The 18,172-nt window shown below is 30.7% G+C and overlaps 1 protein-coding gene across 3 annotated transcripts; it reads right to left on the bottom strand.

Moving 5' to 3' along the window:
- Positions 1-931: 931 nt before the first annotated feature.
- LOC100266523 (pto-interacting protein 1) lies at positions 932-6,335 on the bottom strand. Of its 3 annotated transcripts, none has more exons than XM_002266967.4 (8): positions 5,995-6,335; positions 4,826-4,917; positions 4,126-4,382; positions 3,908-4,034; positions 2,460-2,733; positions 1,774-1,906; positions 1,557-1,643; positions 932-1,345 (listed from the first exon to the last, which is right to left on the bottom strand). In XM_002266967.4, the coding sequence occupies exons 2-8, from the start codon at positions 4,905-4,907 to the stop codon at positions 1,223-1,225; spliced, it is 1,083 nt and encodes a 360-aa protein (XP_002267003.1). In that variant the 5' UTR covers positions 4,908-4,917; positions 5,995-6,335; the 3' UTR covers positions 932-1,222. The 3 variants fall into 3 exon arrangements, with proteins under 3 accessions (XP_002267003.1, XP_019075611.1, XP_010649678.1); XM_019220066.2 differs by having other exon boundaries at positions 4,826-4,914; positions 5,991-6,282; XM_010651376.3 differs by lacking the exon at positions 4,826-4,917 and having other exon boundaries at positions 5,995-6,282.
- Between the last annotated feature and the right edge of the window lie 11,837 nt (positions 6,336-18,172).

The raw sequence follows: 18,172 nt of genomic DNA, 5'->3' as shown, positions 1-18,172 counted from the left end.
CAAAAGCTTTTCCTCTAGTTGATCTGTCGAGCCTTTCCCCTCTGTCATCCACTTCCACTCACTCACTGGTGGGTTTTTTATGTTGTGTAATCAAAACCCTTCACCCTGTGGGAGAAATAAGTGGGGAAAATGAACCGCAAAGAAATCAAGAAGCAACCAAATGTGAGCTAGATGTGACATCATGAGTGCAACCCATGTTTCCTTTTGCAAGAAACAACTGGTGGAACTTTGAATTGTGGGTGAGCTGTCAGCCATTTGCTTTCTTTTCAAATAAATGTGTTTCAATGGGTAGATCTGAACTGCTTTAGAAATTCAAAGTCCTTGTCAAACAGAATCCATGTCAAAAACAGGGATTGTCACATTCAGATGACTATGAACTTGGATTTTCCGGAAAAGCATGCAGTTGAATGGTCAGACTTCTAACAATGCAACCTACCCTTTGTAGTGACCTTGAAGGGTGGTGCAATGGCAAATCAGGGGGTTAAAAGGGATTTGGGTTTTTGACGGGGTGGTTGGTGGGTGTGGATTGTGAATTCTGATGGTATGGGGTTGGATCTTTGACAATTCTACAGCAATTAAAAAATTTGTAAAATTCAATAGTTGCAAAATATATTTAGTAAGAAATATGACCCTCTGTATCATCCAGGACTATCAATATCACTTGTGGATCTTTAAAAATATGTGAGAAAGGAAGATATATTTCACTTTTACTGAATTGGATGAAAAGAAGAAAACATTTTACAAACAATTAAATAACAAAATTTTCTCACTTTTTTCCTCTCCATTTTTTTCCCCTTAATTTTTCACCTTCTTCCTTAAATTTTCAAAGGAACCAAGCAAGGTCCAAGGTTCTCCTTAAATTATCATAAATTTGAAACTGTTTTTAATAAATTAATTTTAAAATATGCTGTACTTGGTAAAAAGCCAGAAATAGTCAAATGAGGGGTGTAGATTTCTTTCTTTCCTTTTTTTCCCCTATTATTTCAATCTTATACAAACATCCATACAAAGGTTACCCTTGCTGTGACACCCAACAACAAAATAGAGAGAGCCTTCATCATGTAGAATCTTTCTATGCATAACAGAAAAGAATCCAGTAAGCATTTAAAATTACTACAAGCCAAAGTACCAAATGGTGGATTATGTATATAGCAGCACCCTGTCAAAAAACAGATCTCAATAAAATATTCCTGCAAGAGATGACTGGGAGGGAAGAGGGAATTCACAAGGTTGGTGTATGTCCAGGCCGAGCATTCAACAGAGGCTGCAGAGCTTTGACTACAATGCTCATGTTCGGCCGGAAATCAGCTTCATATTGTACACACAAGGCAGCAACAGCAGCCATCTGTTCCCAGCATACAACATTATAAAAGAATCAGAGGTTGTGATTGAAAATCTAACTCAAACCAGTAGGGAGAGTGAGAAAACACACTGTTTTATATCAAAAATTACAAGAGGAAAAACTAGCAACCGACTAATGATCAGTTCCATGAGGATCAGCCAAGAGAGATTAGTATGCTATGACTTCCAAAAGCCCAAAATGGCATCTTAATTACCTTTGCTACAGCCTTGGGAGGGTATTCTCCTCCTAGTCTGGTGTCAACACACTGCTTCACCTTATCTTCACTGAGTTTTGGAGTGGCCTATTAACATTCCAAGGTATACAAGATCAGCTTAGATGGAAATGATCAAATCTATAACCTGGAAAAGTTTTAAATAGAGCACCCAGGCACCCTTTATTAGCAGAGAAGAGAACCAGGATGAAATTAGTACCCATGTTACAAGACTCTGCTGACCACGTGGCAGTGTGTGATCAACAGGTTTACGCCCAGTCAAGAGTTCCAGCAGGACAACACCAAAGCTGTAAACATCACTCTTTGAACTCAGCTGTCCGGTCATTGCATATCTGGTGATCAAAATCAGCAATGCTTTTTTTATCAGAAAAATCAGCAAAGTTAGGCCAGTGTATGTATATTAAGCATAGAGCAGGATCTAGTTCACAAAGGAATCCCAAGTTAACAGATGGGTAGACCATTAGGACTGTTGAGTAATTGAATAGTTATTCAAATGGTTTGGGAGCTGCGCCAAAAGATCAGACTTGGTGGGTAGTGATGTATCCCACCCTGATTTTTTTCCCTGGACTCATCCAGCACATTTTTTTTCCTCCATTGTTTGTTTTATGTTTGTTTGGCATAGATAAATAAATTCATTCCTTTTCTTGCAGTGATATGAATATTAATGAGCTGAGAGCGTAAGTTTGAGTTATTGACTACATTTTTAAATATGAGATCTCATATGTGGGCACACTACCAAATGATGCCTCTGTCATGCTTGCTTTATACCATAATTGTGATGTGGTTAGCAAACATTCCAGATGATTGATCTTTATTAGAACTTGAGTTTCTCTGTTTTCATCATGCACAACTAAACAAAGACAAAAAGCAAATCCAAGAGCTTACTCTGGAGCGTGATAACCAAAGGTTCCAAGGACACGAGTAGAGTGAAGACGTGCTGCTGAATCAGGGGCTTGATTTGACAGATCAAAATCAGCAATCTTAGCAACATCATCATCAAATAGTAGCACATTGCTGGACTTGATGTCACGATGAATAATATGAGGTCGTGCCTTCTCATGTAAATATTCTAGTCCTTTAGCCGCTCCAACCGCAATCTTAACTCTTTGAGACCATGAGAGTACTGGACCTGGCTGTGCTCCTTTGACACCTTTCCTTCCTACACCCACAAATGAAAGGACATTATTTCTATCACTAAAAGGATGGAAAATACCTAGGTACTGATTATTTTGGTGAACAATAGCTAGTATTGAGCACCATCAATAAGTATAATAAAGAAACAATAGAATTAGAAGAGAATATGGGCACATCATATTTATGCTCAACAGTAGAGCCCAGCAGTCACAATTCAGATCACTCAATATTTTTTTAGTAGAATACTATTGTTAAAAAAATTAAGGCAAATAAGAATATATTAACAGGCACCCAACAAAGAAGGGATGTTATTAAGTTCACAAACTATACATGGAGCAGCCAATAAGCAAAAGATAAAAAGAAATGAATGAAAAACAGAATCCACCAGGCTTAAGCTAAACCCCACAAATCAATGAAATTTTTTTTTAAAAAAAAACAGGGAAAAGTCTTCCATTCTTTAAAAAATCTTCTCAACCACACAAAGCTAAGAGGAGTATTTTTGCAAATACATACAAACATGCATATATATATATATACATAAGAAATGGGTAAGGTATGGGATGTATCTCCCTTGTCAATTACAGAGTGGGCAGGTTCAGCTAGGTAGTTTCTTTACCTGGTCCAAATTTGACTGCTTTAAACCCATCTCATTGCCAAAAGTTCATTTACATTGGGCATGGGGTTGAACTTAATTGTATGTTAACTATTGTTCAATGGAACTAAAAAAATGAAATGAGCTCCATTTATTGCTACACTCATTATTCATGTGAATTGGCTAACTAAAAGATAAAAGACTTCTAATGCTTCTAGATTCTGGGCATTTCATGCGTCATGGAGGCAACACTCAAAATGTTATAGATAATAATGTCAAGAATATAAGTAAAAATGAAGAAATAACTGAAACCATAACATGCAAAATAAGCAATCACTCAAATTAGTTTCACAGTATTAAGCTGAATGGTTTGTCCATGCAGACTTCTAGACAAACAAGAAACTCGCTGAAGGTGAAAAATTTACTGATATATAAACCTTCATCACTCAGCTAGAAATATTGGCATATTTTTTCAGACATTAGGTAGAGACATAATTTTTCACATTCATTTTAAAGTTGACAGTTTTTCGAAGTTAAATCATTCTTGATCAGTATTGAAGGCAATGAACAAGATTCAACTTAATAGGAAGAACATGATAATACTTACCATGAAGAATATCATGAAGGGATCCATTAGAAGCATACTCATAAGCTACAACACGGAGACCGCCATCAACAGAATAGCCAACTAGCTCAACAACATTCTCATTCTTTAGTCTTGATACCATGGAAACCTGTAAAGTTATGCAAAGACTGATAAATATATCGGAATCATGAAGTTATACATGGCGTGCATTAGAAACCAAACATTGTGATTGACCCAACCTGCGCTAAAAATTCTTGGTCTGGTTGCTTGCTGGAATCCAACTTCTTTATGGCTGCAGCCTGCCCAGTTTTCAGAAGACCATGGTATACTCTTCCATATGAGCCTTCCCCAATTAAAGCCTGTTGACCAAAGTTATCTGTAATTTCTTTCAATTCATCCACAGAGATGGCTGAGACAGCAATAGGCAGGACATCCACAGTTTGTGTGTCGTTTGATCGTGAAGCTTCAGTCATGTGATAATTTCCATTATGGCCAACTGCTTGGTTTCATATTAATGACATCAGAAGCCGTAAAAAATAAAACAGCAAGAAAATCATAATGAAACAGTACTGGCAAATGATACACAAAAAATATATATATATAATTAGACATGCGACTCCAGGATACCTAATACAAAAGAAAACAAGAAAACCAAGCATCCCACAAGATCAAACCACCAATAGTTGGTACACCTAAACAAGATAAATATCAAGGACAAAACTCTCAGTTTGTAATGAGGGTTGTGACTATGAAAAATTCATATGGCATTGAAGTTTTTCTAGAGCTAGTTTCAAGCCAAACACCTTGGAGAACATGCCTTGGAAATCAAACTCTAAAGAACAAGTTGCTCGTACTCTCTCCAAATTGGTCAATAAACACTTGATGAAAGAGAAAATGTTGCGAATTTTCTATGAACTACAAAGTGGGGAACAGAATTACCTGCTGAATTATTTGCCACATATGGTCCAGTATCAGAAGCCTTGTGGATGTCATCTTCTTCGCAACAGCTGAAGCAACTCATATTTTTTCTCCTTAAAAATAGCACTCCGGATAAATAAATTAAAAAAAATTACCTTTACCTTTGCATTTGGAAAAAGAGGTTTCCTTACAAAACAAAATCAATGGTTGCACAGATTCCAAGTACTATAATCAACTAAAAGAGCTTGAGGCTTCAAACTTCCAGGTACTCCAACAAATTAGCAAAGTAATTAAGTATCAATAAAACAAAAAGGCAAACCCATTTGAAGTTCCATAACGGTCAATGCATTGACACACTAATTTCTTTAAAATTGGGAAAAAGTCCATCAATCTCAGGTGGACCGATTTGGAAACCGAAAATCAAACTACTTCATTTTGGTTGCACCCTCATTTTAGAAATAGATACAAACGATATTCTGTGTATATTTCACATATAAGTAAAAGAACATATTTCATACATCAAGCCAATAACGATTCTGGGGTCATTTTGGGGACAAGCCCCTTTTCATTGCCTAGTATGTTTCTCTTCGCATGCTACACAAGAAAGATTATTCAATTCATTTGCAGTATTCCAAATCAATACATATTCCTACAAGCTCACAGCAATTCACTACAATCAGAGGTAAAAACTTCATACTGTCTTTGCATCTATGGTCTTTCTTGCCATATAAATAGCAAAAGAACATGCATCCTCAAATAAATTCCATCAAGTGCTTAATCCCAGTAGGATTCAGTATTTCACAGTAGCATCTAACCAACCCACTTCAGCCAACCAAACTTCCAGATCAATCCCACTCCAAAACAAATACCCAGCCAAACAATCAAATAGATAGACAAACATAAAACAACCCAAGCAACCAAAATATCACAATTCAACATAATGGGGTATGAATCTTCATCAACAAAGCACAATTTTGCATCAATTTTTTATATTAATCAGCCGTTTGGGATCCCATAAAAGGCAAGAAAAGTTTCAAAAGCATGATTTCCTTTCATTTTCCTGGGTTTTCGCAGGAACCCAGATGAAGACCATAATCAAACAACATACAGACTCTGGAACTGGTACTCTTAGACCCAAATCAGGAAAAGAATTCTAACGCTTATGCGGAACCTGGGGGCAAAAAACTGACCTCGATTCAGACCCAGATGCTTGCTGGTGGAGATTATACTTGTATTTATGCCTTGTCTTTCACTTTACTTTCTCTAATAAAGTCTGCAGACTGTTCAGCCTATTATTAACAGTATTGCATAGTAATCAGCAGTACACAAAGCAAATGCGGAGGATCTGAAGCTATAAAGCCGGCTAGCAAGCAAAGCACAAGATAGAAAAATCATGCAATGGAAGCCTTCTTCAGTGTCTTTCTTGAGCCTTGACTTGTACCACATCCTCACCAGACTGATTATTCTTCTATCATTTAGGCACCCTTCTTTTTTCTTTTTCTTTTCACATTTGCTTTGCATAATTCAACTGTCATTAATTTTTATTTATTTATTTTTATTATGACGGTGGCACATGCAATGAATTGGGTCTAAAAATAATTGAGATACTAAAAATGTGAAGAAATTAGATAGAAAAAAATAGATAAACAAGTTACAAGTAATATAATTAATGGAAATATGGAGGACTAGGATATAATTAATAAGAGTGCTAAAGATTAGGATGTGAAGAATGTAACCAAATTACATTATAATATAAAGAATATAAGCAAATTATAAATAATATAACTAATAGGCCTAATATTTAATATATGATCATAATAGGAAGAATATGATTGAAATGAATATAAAAAAAGAAAAAGAAAAATTGAAAGATGAATGGAAAATTCAAAGCTTGGACATGTAGTTTGTTATTTTGTCTTTGTTTCTAGTTTGTTATTTTTGGGTTGGCCATTTAAAATTGATTGTTTAAATAACAAATATAAAATATATGATATATTTTATCGCCTATTTCTATATCAACCCGCACCCAAGTCTCTTTTGGTTTCAAATGAGTCACAACTTGAAAAGTCGTTTATAAGATTAAGAGCAATATGTGTGATATCACAACCACTCCCTATGTAAATATAATCATCATTTACAAGGTCAAATAAAGCCCTCACACAAGTCAAGAATGGTCTAGCATCATTTGTAATGATCCATACCTAATAATGTAGATATTATTCGCTTTAAGTCCAAAAAATCCATTGTGATTTTAAAACGCATTTACAATACTAAGAGGAGTTCATACTTATATAACACACGTCTCTATTTGATATAAGATATCATAATTTTATTTTTATATTAATTAAACAACTCATATTTTAAAATGAGGAATTTTACATTAAATCCAAAAATACATTTTTTTTTAAATGCCTTATATATAGAAAAAGCCCAATTTATACCCTATTGTTATTTTATATATTAGTCTATTTTTTTATGTTTAGATTTCACTTTTTTTTTTTGTATTAGTCCTATTTATTTATTCCTTAATCTCGTATATTTGAATATTTACAACTTTATCCCATCATCGAAATTTCGAGGTATACACTCTTAATGGTCAAAACAGTACAAAAAGGGTCAAGTTTGTAACTTGTACTTGAAATTCCCATGAAATTATTGTTTTAAGCGTAATCTAAGATAAGGGTTCTTGACCTTATGGGATGCTTATTTGATGCCAAGTTGATGTGAGATGTTGGGTGGTTGGTTAAGAACTTAAGGTGCCAGGATGGTGAGAAGTCATTGACTTTAGACCATGATTGCATCGACCCTGTACAATTCCATTTGGTCACGCCACCTTTTTTCTGGCTCAAGTCGTATGAAAAGGCTATTCTAAACTTATATTACCATATTAAGTTATTTAAAAATCATACATGGCTCTTAAATCAACCTCAACCTTGTTGTCACATTGAATTTTCATTTATTATTTAGTTTATATCTTTCATTATGTGTCTATGTGTGATCTACTAATTGACTAAAGTTATAACTATTCCTGATAAAAAAAAACTATTCTTTGGAACTATATCATTGTATTTGCAAAAGTACACCACAATCTGTGTACTTATGAACACGATTGATAAGTCGTATTCTTAAGAACATGATCATGAGTTTATTATTCAAAACACAGTTTATTAGTCGTGTTTTGTCTATGTTCTAAACAACATGGTTATTATAAGTTCACTTGTGTTGGTGTCTCAAAACGGATAGTCTTTGATGTAAATCATATTTGGTTAATCTATCGAACAAGACAAATAAAGAAAGAAGGAAAATAAAAATAAATAAATAAATAAACAAAGAAGGAAAAAAAGACAATACTAAAACTTAGTATTGTGAAGCCACGATCTCCTTAAAACAGATTTGCCTTTTCCACTGGTACTTTAAAAATTATAAGGCGTCAGTCTTCCAAGATAAAATGGTTTTTGAGTGATAGTAACAACACCTTACGGCCACTCCGAACGAACTGAATTGTGTCTGACTCTATCATAAGATTCATAATGGAAGAAAGAAAGCAAGGTTTGATGATTTCGACGTCAAAATTCAAAAACTTAACCCCGAAAGAGAGTTTGAGCCTCTTTTTATATAAACTTTTAAAGGGGAGAAAGAGATTGTTAACCTTAAAGAAGCCAAAACATTTTGGCTTCTTGTGTTTAAATTCATTCACTCATTCAAAGTATCTATACATTTTCCAACATTTAATTTATTGTATTCACTGTAGTGTCCACTTCAAACTTGAGAAATCTAATAAAAAAAAAATTATTTTTTAAAGTACAATGTAATCATATAGTAGAGAATTTGATAAAAATAAAATAAAAAAGGATGATTTTGAAAAATATTTTTTAAAATTATGATAATTTATGAGAAGTCAAATGAAAAATTATTTTCTAAGAGACAAATTTTTAATTTAAATATTGAATTTTTAAATTAGCTTCTAAAAATAATTTTAGGTTAGAAATTATTTTTTCAAAAAATAAATTTAATGCAATATATAATATAAGTATATTAAAGTTGATTAACATTTCAATTTGAAAATATGTTTTAAATTTTAATAAACCCTAAATTATTTTTATAACTACTAATTTTTATGAAATCTCTCTTCTACTCTTTATGTGAGAAAAACCAGAAAGAACACGGTTTTACAAGAAAGTCTTTTATCTTAAATTTTTAAAGAAAATTTCTTCTATTTTTTTCTTGTCAAAACAAAAATTAAGACATTTGTGTTGTAAAAATAAAACGGTTATCATTTTTTTGTCGTTTCATTCACAATTTAGACAAATAATTTATCATTTTTTGACATTTCAAAAGGTAACCCAAAGTGTTATTTTCATCATGTATATCAAAATGTATTTATTTACATTAATGTTCCATTTTTATTTTTATTTTTGGTATCCTTCTCATTTTTTATTTTTCTCATGAATAATGTTCTAAATTCAATGACCCACGTTAAAAGTTGGATATCATACCACTTGATAATGTCTGCATTTTCCTATTCTGAAAAAAAGTTGTCTATAAAGTATGAATCCAAAAAAGATGCTGTAAAAGTTGTTGAATGGGGCTATCCTTTTGGTTATGATATTGGGTAGTGTTTGGATGTGGCCTACTCCTACCTTGAATTGCTGGCACAATAATGGCTCTCTTTTTGAAAAGATTTAATTATTTGTCTCGTATTTTCTCTTTTTATCACATAGGGAAAGTGAAGACAGAAGGAGATTAGGTAGGCCGCCGCTGTTTATAATGATGAAGCCTATAATTTAAAATATGACTTGAGAAGGAAAATGATCAATGCCGCATCTCTCGGTACAGAAACAATTCATGAGAATTTCAAATATAAATAAATAAATAATAATATCAGAGAAAAGAGAAAAGGAAGGGCATGGGCCCTATTTCATGCATGGGCTTTTTCCACTCAATTTCCTCCCAGGGTAAATGGGCCTACATTTCATTCATGGGCTTTTTCCTTTCTATTTTCTGATTCTCTTAAAATGGGCCCAAATCCCAATTTGTTTGAGTTTTGAGATTTCATTTGCCACACCCATTTTCCATTTAATAAATTTCCTAAAGCTCTTTCTATCAACTTTTTTAGAAAAACATTTTACCTATTTGGATTACCTTCATGAAAAAAAAATAATAATAATAATGAAGGAAAGAAAAATATTGTTTAAAGTATTTTTGTAACATCAATATTGTAGTGTCTCACATCCCCGGGAGTGAATGAAAAAAATTCATATATGGAGGACTTTCACAACATACCGTCGAGACCTTTTCTTAAAGGCATAGGCTCAATAAAAGAAGTAAAACTGGAATGGGTTAGTCGCTCGTGTGTGCACCACTGTAGCCGTGACTCAATGATATCGAGTGGAGAGTGCAGCCTTAGAAGTGTGCCAACAAATACGTTGGGTCAAGCCTTAAGGAGGGTGGATTGTAGTGTCCCACATCGCCCGGAAAGTGAATGGGAAAGAGCCCATATATGAAGGGTTTTCACAATACATTATCAATGTTTTTTCTTGAGGGTGTAAGCCTAATAAAGAAACAAAATTGAGGTCTGTTGATGGGACGTGTTCAACAATATCGGGGGAGCGTGTGAAAAATATTAATATTACCATAAATAGTAAATTTCTGAAAACTATACAGTTAGTAGGTACTTCGACTCCAAAAATAAAGTTGTCGGTTTTGAAACCGTTGGGCTGCCCATGGCCCAAAAGGCTGAGCTTCAGTTTCAGTTATTGAGGATGAGGAAGAAAGGAAAATACCAAATGTCCATATCAAATTTTAGATGGCATTGCGCTGGCCCAAGCCCATCCCATGTTTTTAACGAAACTATTGAAATTGTCCATTTTTTACAAAAGTATTTTTAAATTATTTTTTTAAGATGTAAAATCAGCTGCACGAGTATAGTTAAGAGCGTAACATTCCCAACTCAATCCTATTTTGGGCTGGTTTGGGCAATCATTTTTGCAATTTAAATTGAATTCTGATTGGGCCTGGATTGGACTTCCAAACCCAAATTGAATATTTAATAATTTTAATTAGATGATTTTAATATATAATAATTGAATTTTATAATATACCATTTAACTAGTGATATTTAAATCTTTAATCAATTTTAATCATTTAATTAATACTAAAATAGTTTTTTAATATGAAAATAAATAAATTAACTTCTTATTTATTAAATTTATTATGTCATACCAAAGTGTTGCATTTGATCGATGAATTTGATATTAATAAGATTTAGTAACTTATTATTGTACATAGTGAAATATAGCTTTTTATGGGCAAACTCTCTTTTGGCGTATTAATATATTATACATTTTTATTCTTTTGTTGTTGATTTTTTCGGTTTTTTTATGCAACCCAACTTAACTTTCAACCTAACTAACTTGTGTAACTTATTTAATTGGACCTTAACTCGTATATTTTTTCCTTTAATTCATTCACACCCAAGACATACAATAGTTCATAAAACAAATTAATTATGTCTATGAACTCCAAGCATAAAAACATAAATAATTGTTGTCTAATTCTGTCTAATTTATTGCGGAAAAATTGAACATAAAAACACAAAAATTTAATTTGAAAATAACTTTTGTATTGAAAATATACCTTGATTATAAGAGAGTTATTAAATACAAATAGGCTTGTTAACAATAGAGGAATGACTACAAAGGACTAGATTTTGAAATGAGAGATTACAAAAGCTAAAAAGAGATTTTTTGAACACTCTATGCTCGCTCTTGAGCTCTATCTTGTGATGAAGTTTGCATCTCTATTTATAGATGAAGAAATTGAACTTAAGTCTTGATGAAATTTGCATGTTTGAAATTTTTTGAAATTCGCAATCAATTATTGAATAGTTGGTTGTATGAAGTCGAACAAAAGTGGTAAGTTTTCTTTTCTTGTCAGAGGTCTTTTGGATGAAACCAGAGAATAAATTCTCTTTTCTCCAAGTTTGCTCTTTGAAAATCACATTAGTAGACAAAATGTACTATTAAAATAATATCAATACTATTTGGATACTATTTGGCATTATTTACTACTATTTGAATTTTTTTTTCTTGCATTTTATATGCATTCTTTTTTTTTTTTACTAGATAAATACAATTAAACAAATGTACAAAAGATTTTTAATAACTAGCATTTCTAAGAGATATTTTTCAAAAATTTGTTGAGCTTCATTTTCAATAACGTAATCCTTTTTATGAGATTAAGTAGCTTATTATGGTACATTGTGAAATATAGCTTTTTATGGGCAAACTTTCTTTTGGCGTATTAATATACATTTTTATTATTTTATTGTTGGTTTTTTTGGTTTTTTTTTATCCAACCCAACTTGATGTAATTAATTTGACCCAACTTGACTTTCCACCTAACTAACTTGTGTAACTTATTTAATTAAACCTTAACTCGTATATTTTTTTCTTTAATTCAAGTGTAACCCAATTTCAATTTGAATTGAGTTTAGGTTGAACGATTCAATTACAGATTGGGTTGAGTTACACTTTCGAACATATATGATTTATGTTGGGTTTGACTATTAACCAATCGAGTTACAACCATAACCATACACCATTCCCTACGTAATGAAAATGAATACCTTAAATTGACCCAAAAGCTCACCATTCAAACTTTTTTAGTTTTTTCTTCCTTCAACTTCTACTTCGATGATGGGAAGACGTGGTCCAACACTACTATTAAACAACTAATTTACATATTTTCAATAATTATTTGACTTTACTTTAAACAAAATTTTTCTAAAAATCACTTTTTACCATATAATACAATATAAAAAAATATTTTTTGGAATTTAAAATAGACTTATATAGGTAAGGTTTTACATTAAGTGGGTGTTTGATAAACCAACTTCATAACTTAATTTAAGTTATTAAATAAATTAAATATGTTTGGTAAAATAATTTAATGACATGACTTAAAAGTCAAAAATAACTTTAAGTAATAAAAAATAATAATTAACTTATTTTTAAATTCATAACTTTATTTTAAATTTTTTATCTTTATTTGTCCTAATTACCTACATGAGCTTTTTTGTTGCTCTATGATTTCCATTATTACATGATCTCCTTTGCCCTAGTTAAAATTTATGAGAATAAATATATCAATTTGATGATTTATAATAAAATTTAAATTAATTTTATCAAATAATCTTAATACTTAAAATAAGAATTAAGTAATAAGTAATAAATTAACGACTTAAATATAATTTAATTTAAAATTAAATTAAATTATTAAGTAATAAGTATTAAATTTTATCTAACCACTTAAAGTTTTTTATTTTGTATTAAAACAAGGAATAAATGTGAAAGCGTCAATGTCCAAAGCAACTAAAGTCAATAACTATAAATTAAAGTCGGTGCATAATTTAATCAAACTTAGTACAATTGACCCCACCCATGCCTTAAAGCAACAATGCAACTTGGAGTCTTGGACCCACTTTTATTTTTTATTTCTTCCCATATCCAAAAAAATGAAAAAAAAGTTTATCTTATATAAAAGTAGATAGATTAACTTCTTATTGATTAAAGTTAAATAGCTTTACAAGGTGTTGGATTGGATTGATGAGTATGCTACTAATGGGATTAGCCAATATAGCTTATTCTTATACAAAGTGAAATGTAACTTCCCTTTCAATAAACTTTCTTTTGCCCTATTAATGTATTATACACCTTTTTATTTTATTTTTTTCACCTCGACTCAATCCTAGTTTTGACCAAATTAACCTATTCAATCTAGCCAATATGTTTTTTCTCGAATTCGAACCCAAGTTTGAAAAAAAATATTTAGGTTGAGTTCGAGTTGAAAATTTTGGATTACGAATTAAATTGAGTAAAACTTTTCAAGCATATATGATTTATTTTTTGGTTGAATTTGGATCAACTAGCAACCAATAGAGTTGCAACCGTAATTGTATAGTACTTAGTAGTTACTCCGATGTAGGCTTTCAATAATTAAGTTAAAAGTGGTTGAATTTATAAGCTAAAATCTTTTTTGTTCTTCAATTTCTACTTTGATCACGGGAATAGATGTTCCATCATCATTATAAAATAACTATTTTATAAATTTTCAATAATTTATTTACATACTTTGAAACAAATGTCTTCACCTTACAAGAACGCATTTGAAAGTGATTTTCAAAAATGTTTTTATATTTTTATTATTTGAAATTTTTTATCAAAAGAATAATTTCAATTATTAAAAAAATTATAAACATTTTATAAAATTATTATCAAATAAACCCTAAAATCGTAACATGATAAACTAATCATTGCAAAAGCTATTTTTAATCATTGACACTTGTTATTATAATATAATCTTATTGTATATAGTATTTAGTAGTTACTCTGACTTACACTTTTAATATTTAAGTTATAAGCCGTTGAATTTACAAAGTAAAAGCTCACCCTATAATCTTTTTTCCTTTTTCAACTTCCATTTTGATGAGGTGAAGAAATGTTTAATCATCATTATAAAATAACTATTTTACATATTTTCAACAATTATTTTACATACTTTGAAGCAAATGTCTTTGCCTTATCAAAATGCATTTAAAAGTGATTTTTGAAAATATTTTTAAATTTTTTTATCATTTGAATTAATTCAAGCATTAAAAAAATTATAAATATTTCATAAAATCATTGTCAAATAAACCCTAAAACTATAACATGTTAAACTAATCACTGAAAAAACCATTCAAATCGATGATATTTGTTGTTATAATATAATTTTTTACTTAGATTGATTACGAGTCTATAAACTCAATCATAGACAACTTTTTAAAATTAAAAAAATCATTCAACTTTTGTTTACAAAAATCACTTTTTATCGTATAATAATATAATAAAAAAATTATTTCATGAAATTTAGTATGTACATTTTTTTTTTTTTTTACTTGGTATTAGAATAAGGAAGAAATGTAGAAGGCCAAGTCAATGTTCAAAGCAACTAAAGTCAATAACTACAAAGCAAAGTCGGTGCTTAATTTAATCAAACCTAGTACAATTGCCCACCCAAGCCTTAAAGCAACAATGAAACTTGGACCCCACTTTTATTTCATTTTAATTTTTCCCATGGCCCCATGGCCCCAAGAAAAACCCTCGTCCATGGGTTTAAACAAACAATATAAAGTCATATTCATATTCAAATTGAACTCCGAACGTATGAGTCAAGGAAGATCAAAGAATAGGGAGGGTGAGATGAATTTGGATATCAAGACTCAAGGGGTAGCCTTTCCCAAAAGTTGAATTGGATTCTTGTGTCACGCGTCTAGACTCAAAGTTCCAAGTCTTTGTTTATTAATTTATTTATAATTGCGGAAAATAAAAATAAAATAAAGATGCTTTAGCCTTTATGCCCATCGACACACAACCCAAAGGAACCAAAAAAGGAATAACAGAGCCAAAACCAAAAGAAAATGAAAAGGCTTCCCGTAACGTCAAGGTGACGCCACACTGAAAATATCTCCTGAGAGCTGTTAAAAGGGACAGTTTCGGTGCGGGGTGCCGACCTACTCGCCTTCTCGCCTTCTCTCCCTCGCACCCGCGTATTCCCCGGAGACGCGAAGGTCGGCGATATGGTTTGACTCTCGACAAGGGTCATTTAATTAAAAAGGATAAAATAATATATTAAATATACATATCTTTTTTTTTATAATAAAATGTTTTATCAATTTTTTTATTTCACATTTAAATATTTTTCAAAAACATAAAAAAAAATTGATCTATTTTTACTAGATGTCAATCAATTTTTTAAATAAGACTATCAAAATTCGATGCAAAAATTAATTTCAAAATCAAAAATTAAGTTTTTTTTCTAAATAAATGGATAGTTCATTACTTTTCAAAATTAATCCAAATAAAGTCAATAAAAAATTACATATAAAGCTTTGTTTGAGATAATTTTTTATTTTTTGGCTTTTTCTTAAAAAAAAAGCCATAAATAAAAGCTATATTTAAAAAAATAATAATAATATTCACATATTATAAATCTCATAAAATATAAATTAACTCCTCACAAAACTAAAAAATAGACTTTCAAGGCATGAGAGCTTGTCATAAGAGACAAGGTGGGGGTGGTTTGAAAGCAGAGTCTAAAGAGATAAACACGGTCATAAATTTGGGGTTGGGGTTGTCCATGATTTGATGCATTTTCCTAGGGTGTCCTTGTCTTTCTACTTTTCTTATGTTGACCGCCTCTTCACCATGTGCTCAAATACAAATAATTTATATAAATTATACGAAAAAACCTCTTCTACTTTCCATTTTTTTTGGTCCACATTTCTCAACAAGCTCCATCCAACATACGATTCACATGACCTGCCAACCGATTTGGGCCGGGACCACATTGTATCATTTCTACACGTACTTTGTATTCTTCTATGTGGGTATCAGCCTTATACCTCATGTCCTTTTAAGATATACATATCGTTTGGACCCCTAATTTTATTCTATAATATATATATATATATTTTCCATGATCCATGCTCCATCTTTTCAAGCATTTACTACACAATTAAATTATTTAAATTATGCTTTAAAATGATTTCGAGAAAATTTGAAACTTTTTTTTTTTTTTAATATTTAGATATTTTTTCTTTTAAATGAAAAAATCAATAAAATTTTAATATCTTATATTGAATAAGAAAAAAAGTTTTTGACATGGTATATGTGGTGGACTCCTATTAATAGTGTAAATACATCAAAAACACAAATGAAAAAATAGAAAAACAAATAACTTAAAATTTAAAAATAAATTATTTTCAATAAAAAATTAAAAAAACAAACACACTAAGACGACATTTTTTTTTTTGCTCACAGTTAAAAGTAACTTGTTAATACTAACCAACATAAGAAAATTAAACTTATTAATAATATGTTCATTTTAGTTATATTAATTGTATTAGTTGATATCGATATGTTACTTTTATTTAAATAGAAAAAAATCAAATATTTTTATTTTTCTTATTAAGTCGAAAAAAACAAATATCATTTAAGGCAATCTTTTATGACTTTGAATTTTTGGTCTTGTAAAGGACGTTACTTGACTTTGAAAAATTATAAAACATTTTTCAAAATGAAAAAGTTGACAAAAATTTTATTTTACCACATTTCTTACAATTTTTGCTAAATATGCTCGCTTTTAATAGGTTTAAAGTTTCATTAAACACCTTTTTAATTTGGAGCAAAAGGGGAGATCAGTCAAAATAACAAACAAAAATAATATGAACCGTATTTAATAAAATTTCAACCCAAAACATTAAAAAAGTAAATAAAATAAATCGAAAACACGTTCATAAACATTTAATTGACAAAAAAGTATTTTAAATTAGAAATGCTTTTACCATCATCACTCTGGATCATGTCCTTATCTAATTAAGATTATTAATTTAATGATAAACATTAAATGATTCTTTATTTAAGATAACGACATGCATATAGATTTAAAGACTCACCTTTGAAGTAAAGATCAAAAATATTTTGAAAATCAGGAAGTTGTGTTCTAAGTTGTTGGCAATTGGATGAGACTTTCCTAGAAATAGAAAATTGTGAAAGGAGTGGAACTTTATGATAAAATATACTCAACATTAAAATAGAATTAATTAAAAAAATTGACCTGCAAGGAATCTACTGCAGCATTAGACCTTTTTGGTCTCTCTCCTCCTTTCCTCCTCTCTTTTTTTTTTTTTTTTTTTTTTTGTTTTTTTTGTTTTCTTGCTTGATGTGTACATGAAAAGCATATTTATTAAATATTTGAAGACAAATCCACTTAAAGATAGGTAGTGCCATCCATTCTAAACTTACTAATGTCTAACCGCTTATTCCATCTCGCTTTACATCTAGTTTTAGTAAGGCATATTCTGCATGTGGGGTTGTTATTTATTTGGAAAGGGTGGGAGCTCACAGAAATTGTTAAGAATGTATTCAATTTTTGACTCAGACTTTGAAACCGGGGTATAATTTGAGAGCGGGATGGTAGTAAAGTCGGAATAAGATGGACAGTGTAGTAAATTTGGATTGCAATGGACAAAATTTCGAACCCTGGTGAAACAGGGTGATCGATGTTGAACCCATCGCATGGACATTGCACAAGTCTAAGATGAGGAGGGTGAAGAGGAATTATGTGGAGGAGAGTGTGTCCGTACACTTCACATGCACAAACAGCCATTGTCTCTGTAAAATTGAACAACGATGTAGTTAGTACGCAGTTGGATTCCACAAATTATTGTAATCATAAATGATGACGTCATAATAGTTATTTTATTTTATTTTATTTTATTTTTGGTTTTGTTGGGTAGTCTCATGAGTCATGACTCTCAGCCACTGA

The sequence above is a fragment of the Vitis vinifera genome, chromosome 5 (assembly GCF_030704535.1).
Source record: "Vitis vinifera cultivar Pinot Noir 40024 chromosome 5, ASM3070453v1".
Taxonomy (NCBI): domain Eukaryota; kingdom Viridiplantae; phylum Streptophyta; class Magnoliopsida; order Vitales; family Vitaceae; genus Vitis; species Vitis vinifera.
Note: the sequence above shows the minus strand (reverse complement) of the source record. Positions and strands in the feature narration are given on the sequence as shown.

What these genes read in the sequence shown, in the direction of transcription:
- LOC100266523 (XM_002266967.4), bottom strand. Translation starts at nt 4,907, where the DNA reads ATGAGTTGCTTCAGCTGTTGCGAAGAAGATGACATCCACAAGGCTTCT. An exon ending in ACCAAGAATTTTTAGCGCAG is followed by an intron (nt 4,035 to 4,125) that starts GTTGGGTCAATC and finishes ATAACTTTACAG; the next exon opens with GTTTCCATGGTATCAAGACT. An exon ending in CTCCCAAGGCTGTAGCAAAG is followed by an intron (nt 1,346 to 1,556) that starts GTAATTAAGATG and finishes TGCTGGGAACAG; the next exon opens with ATGGCTGCTGTTGCTGCCTT.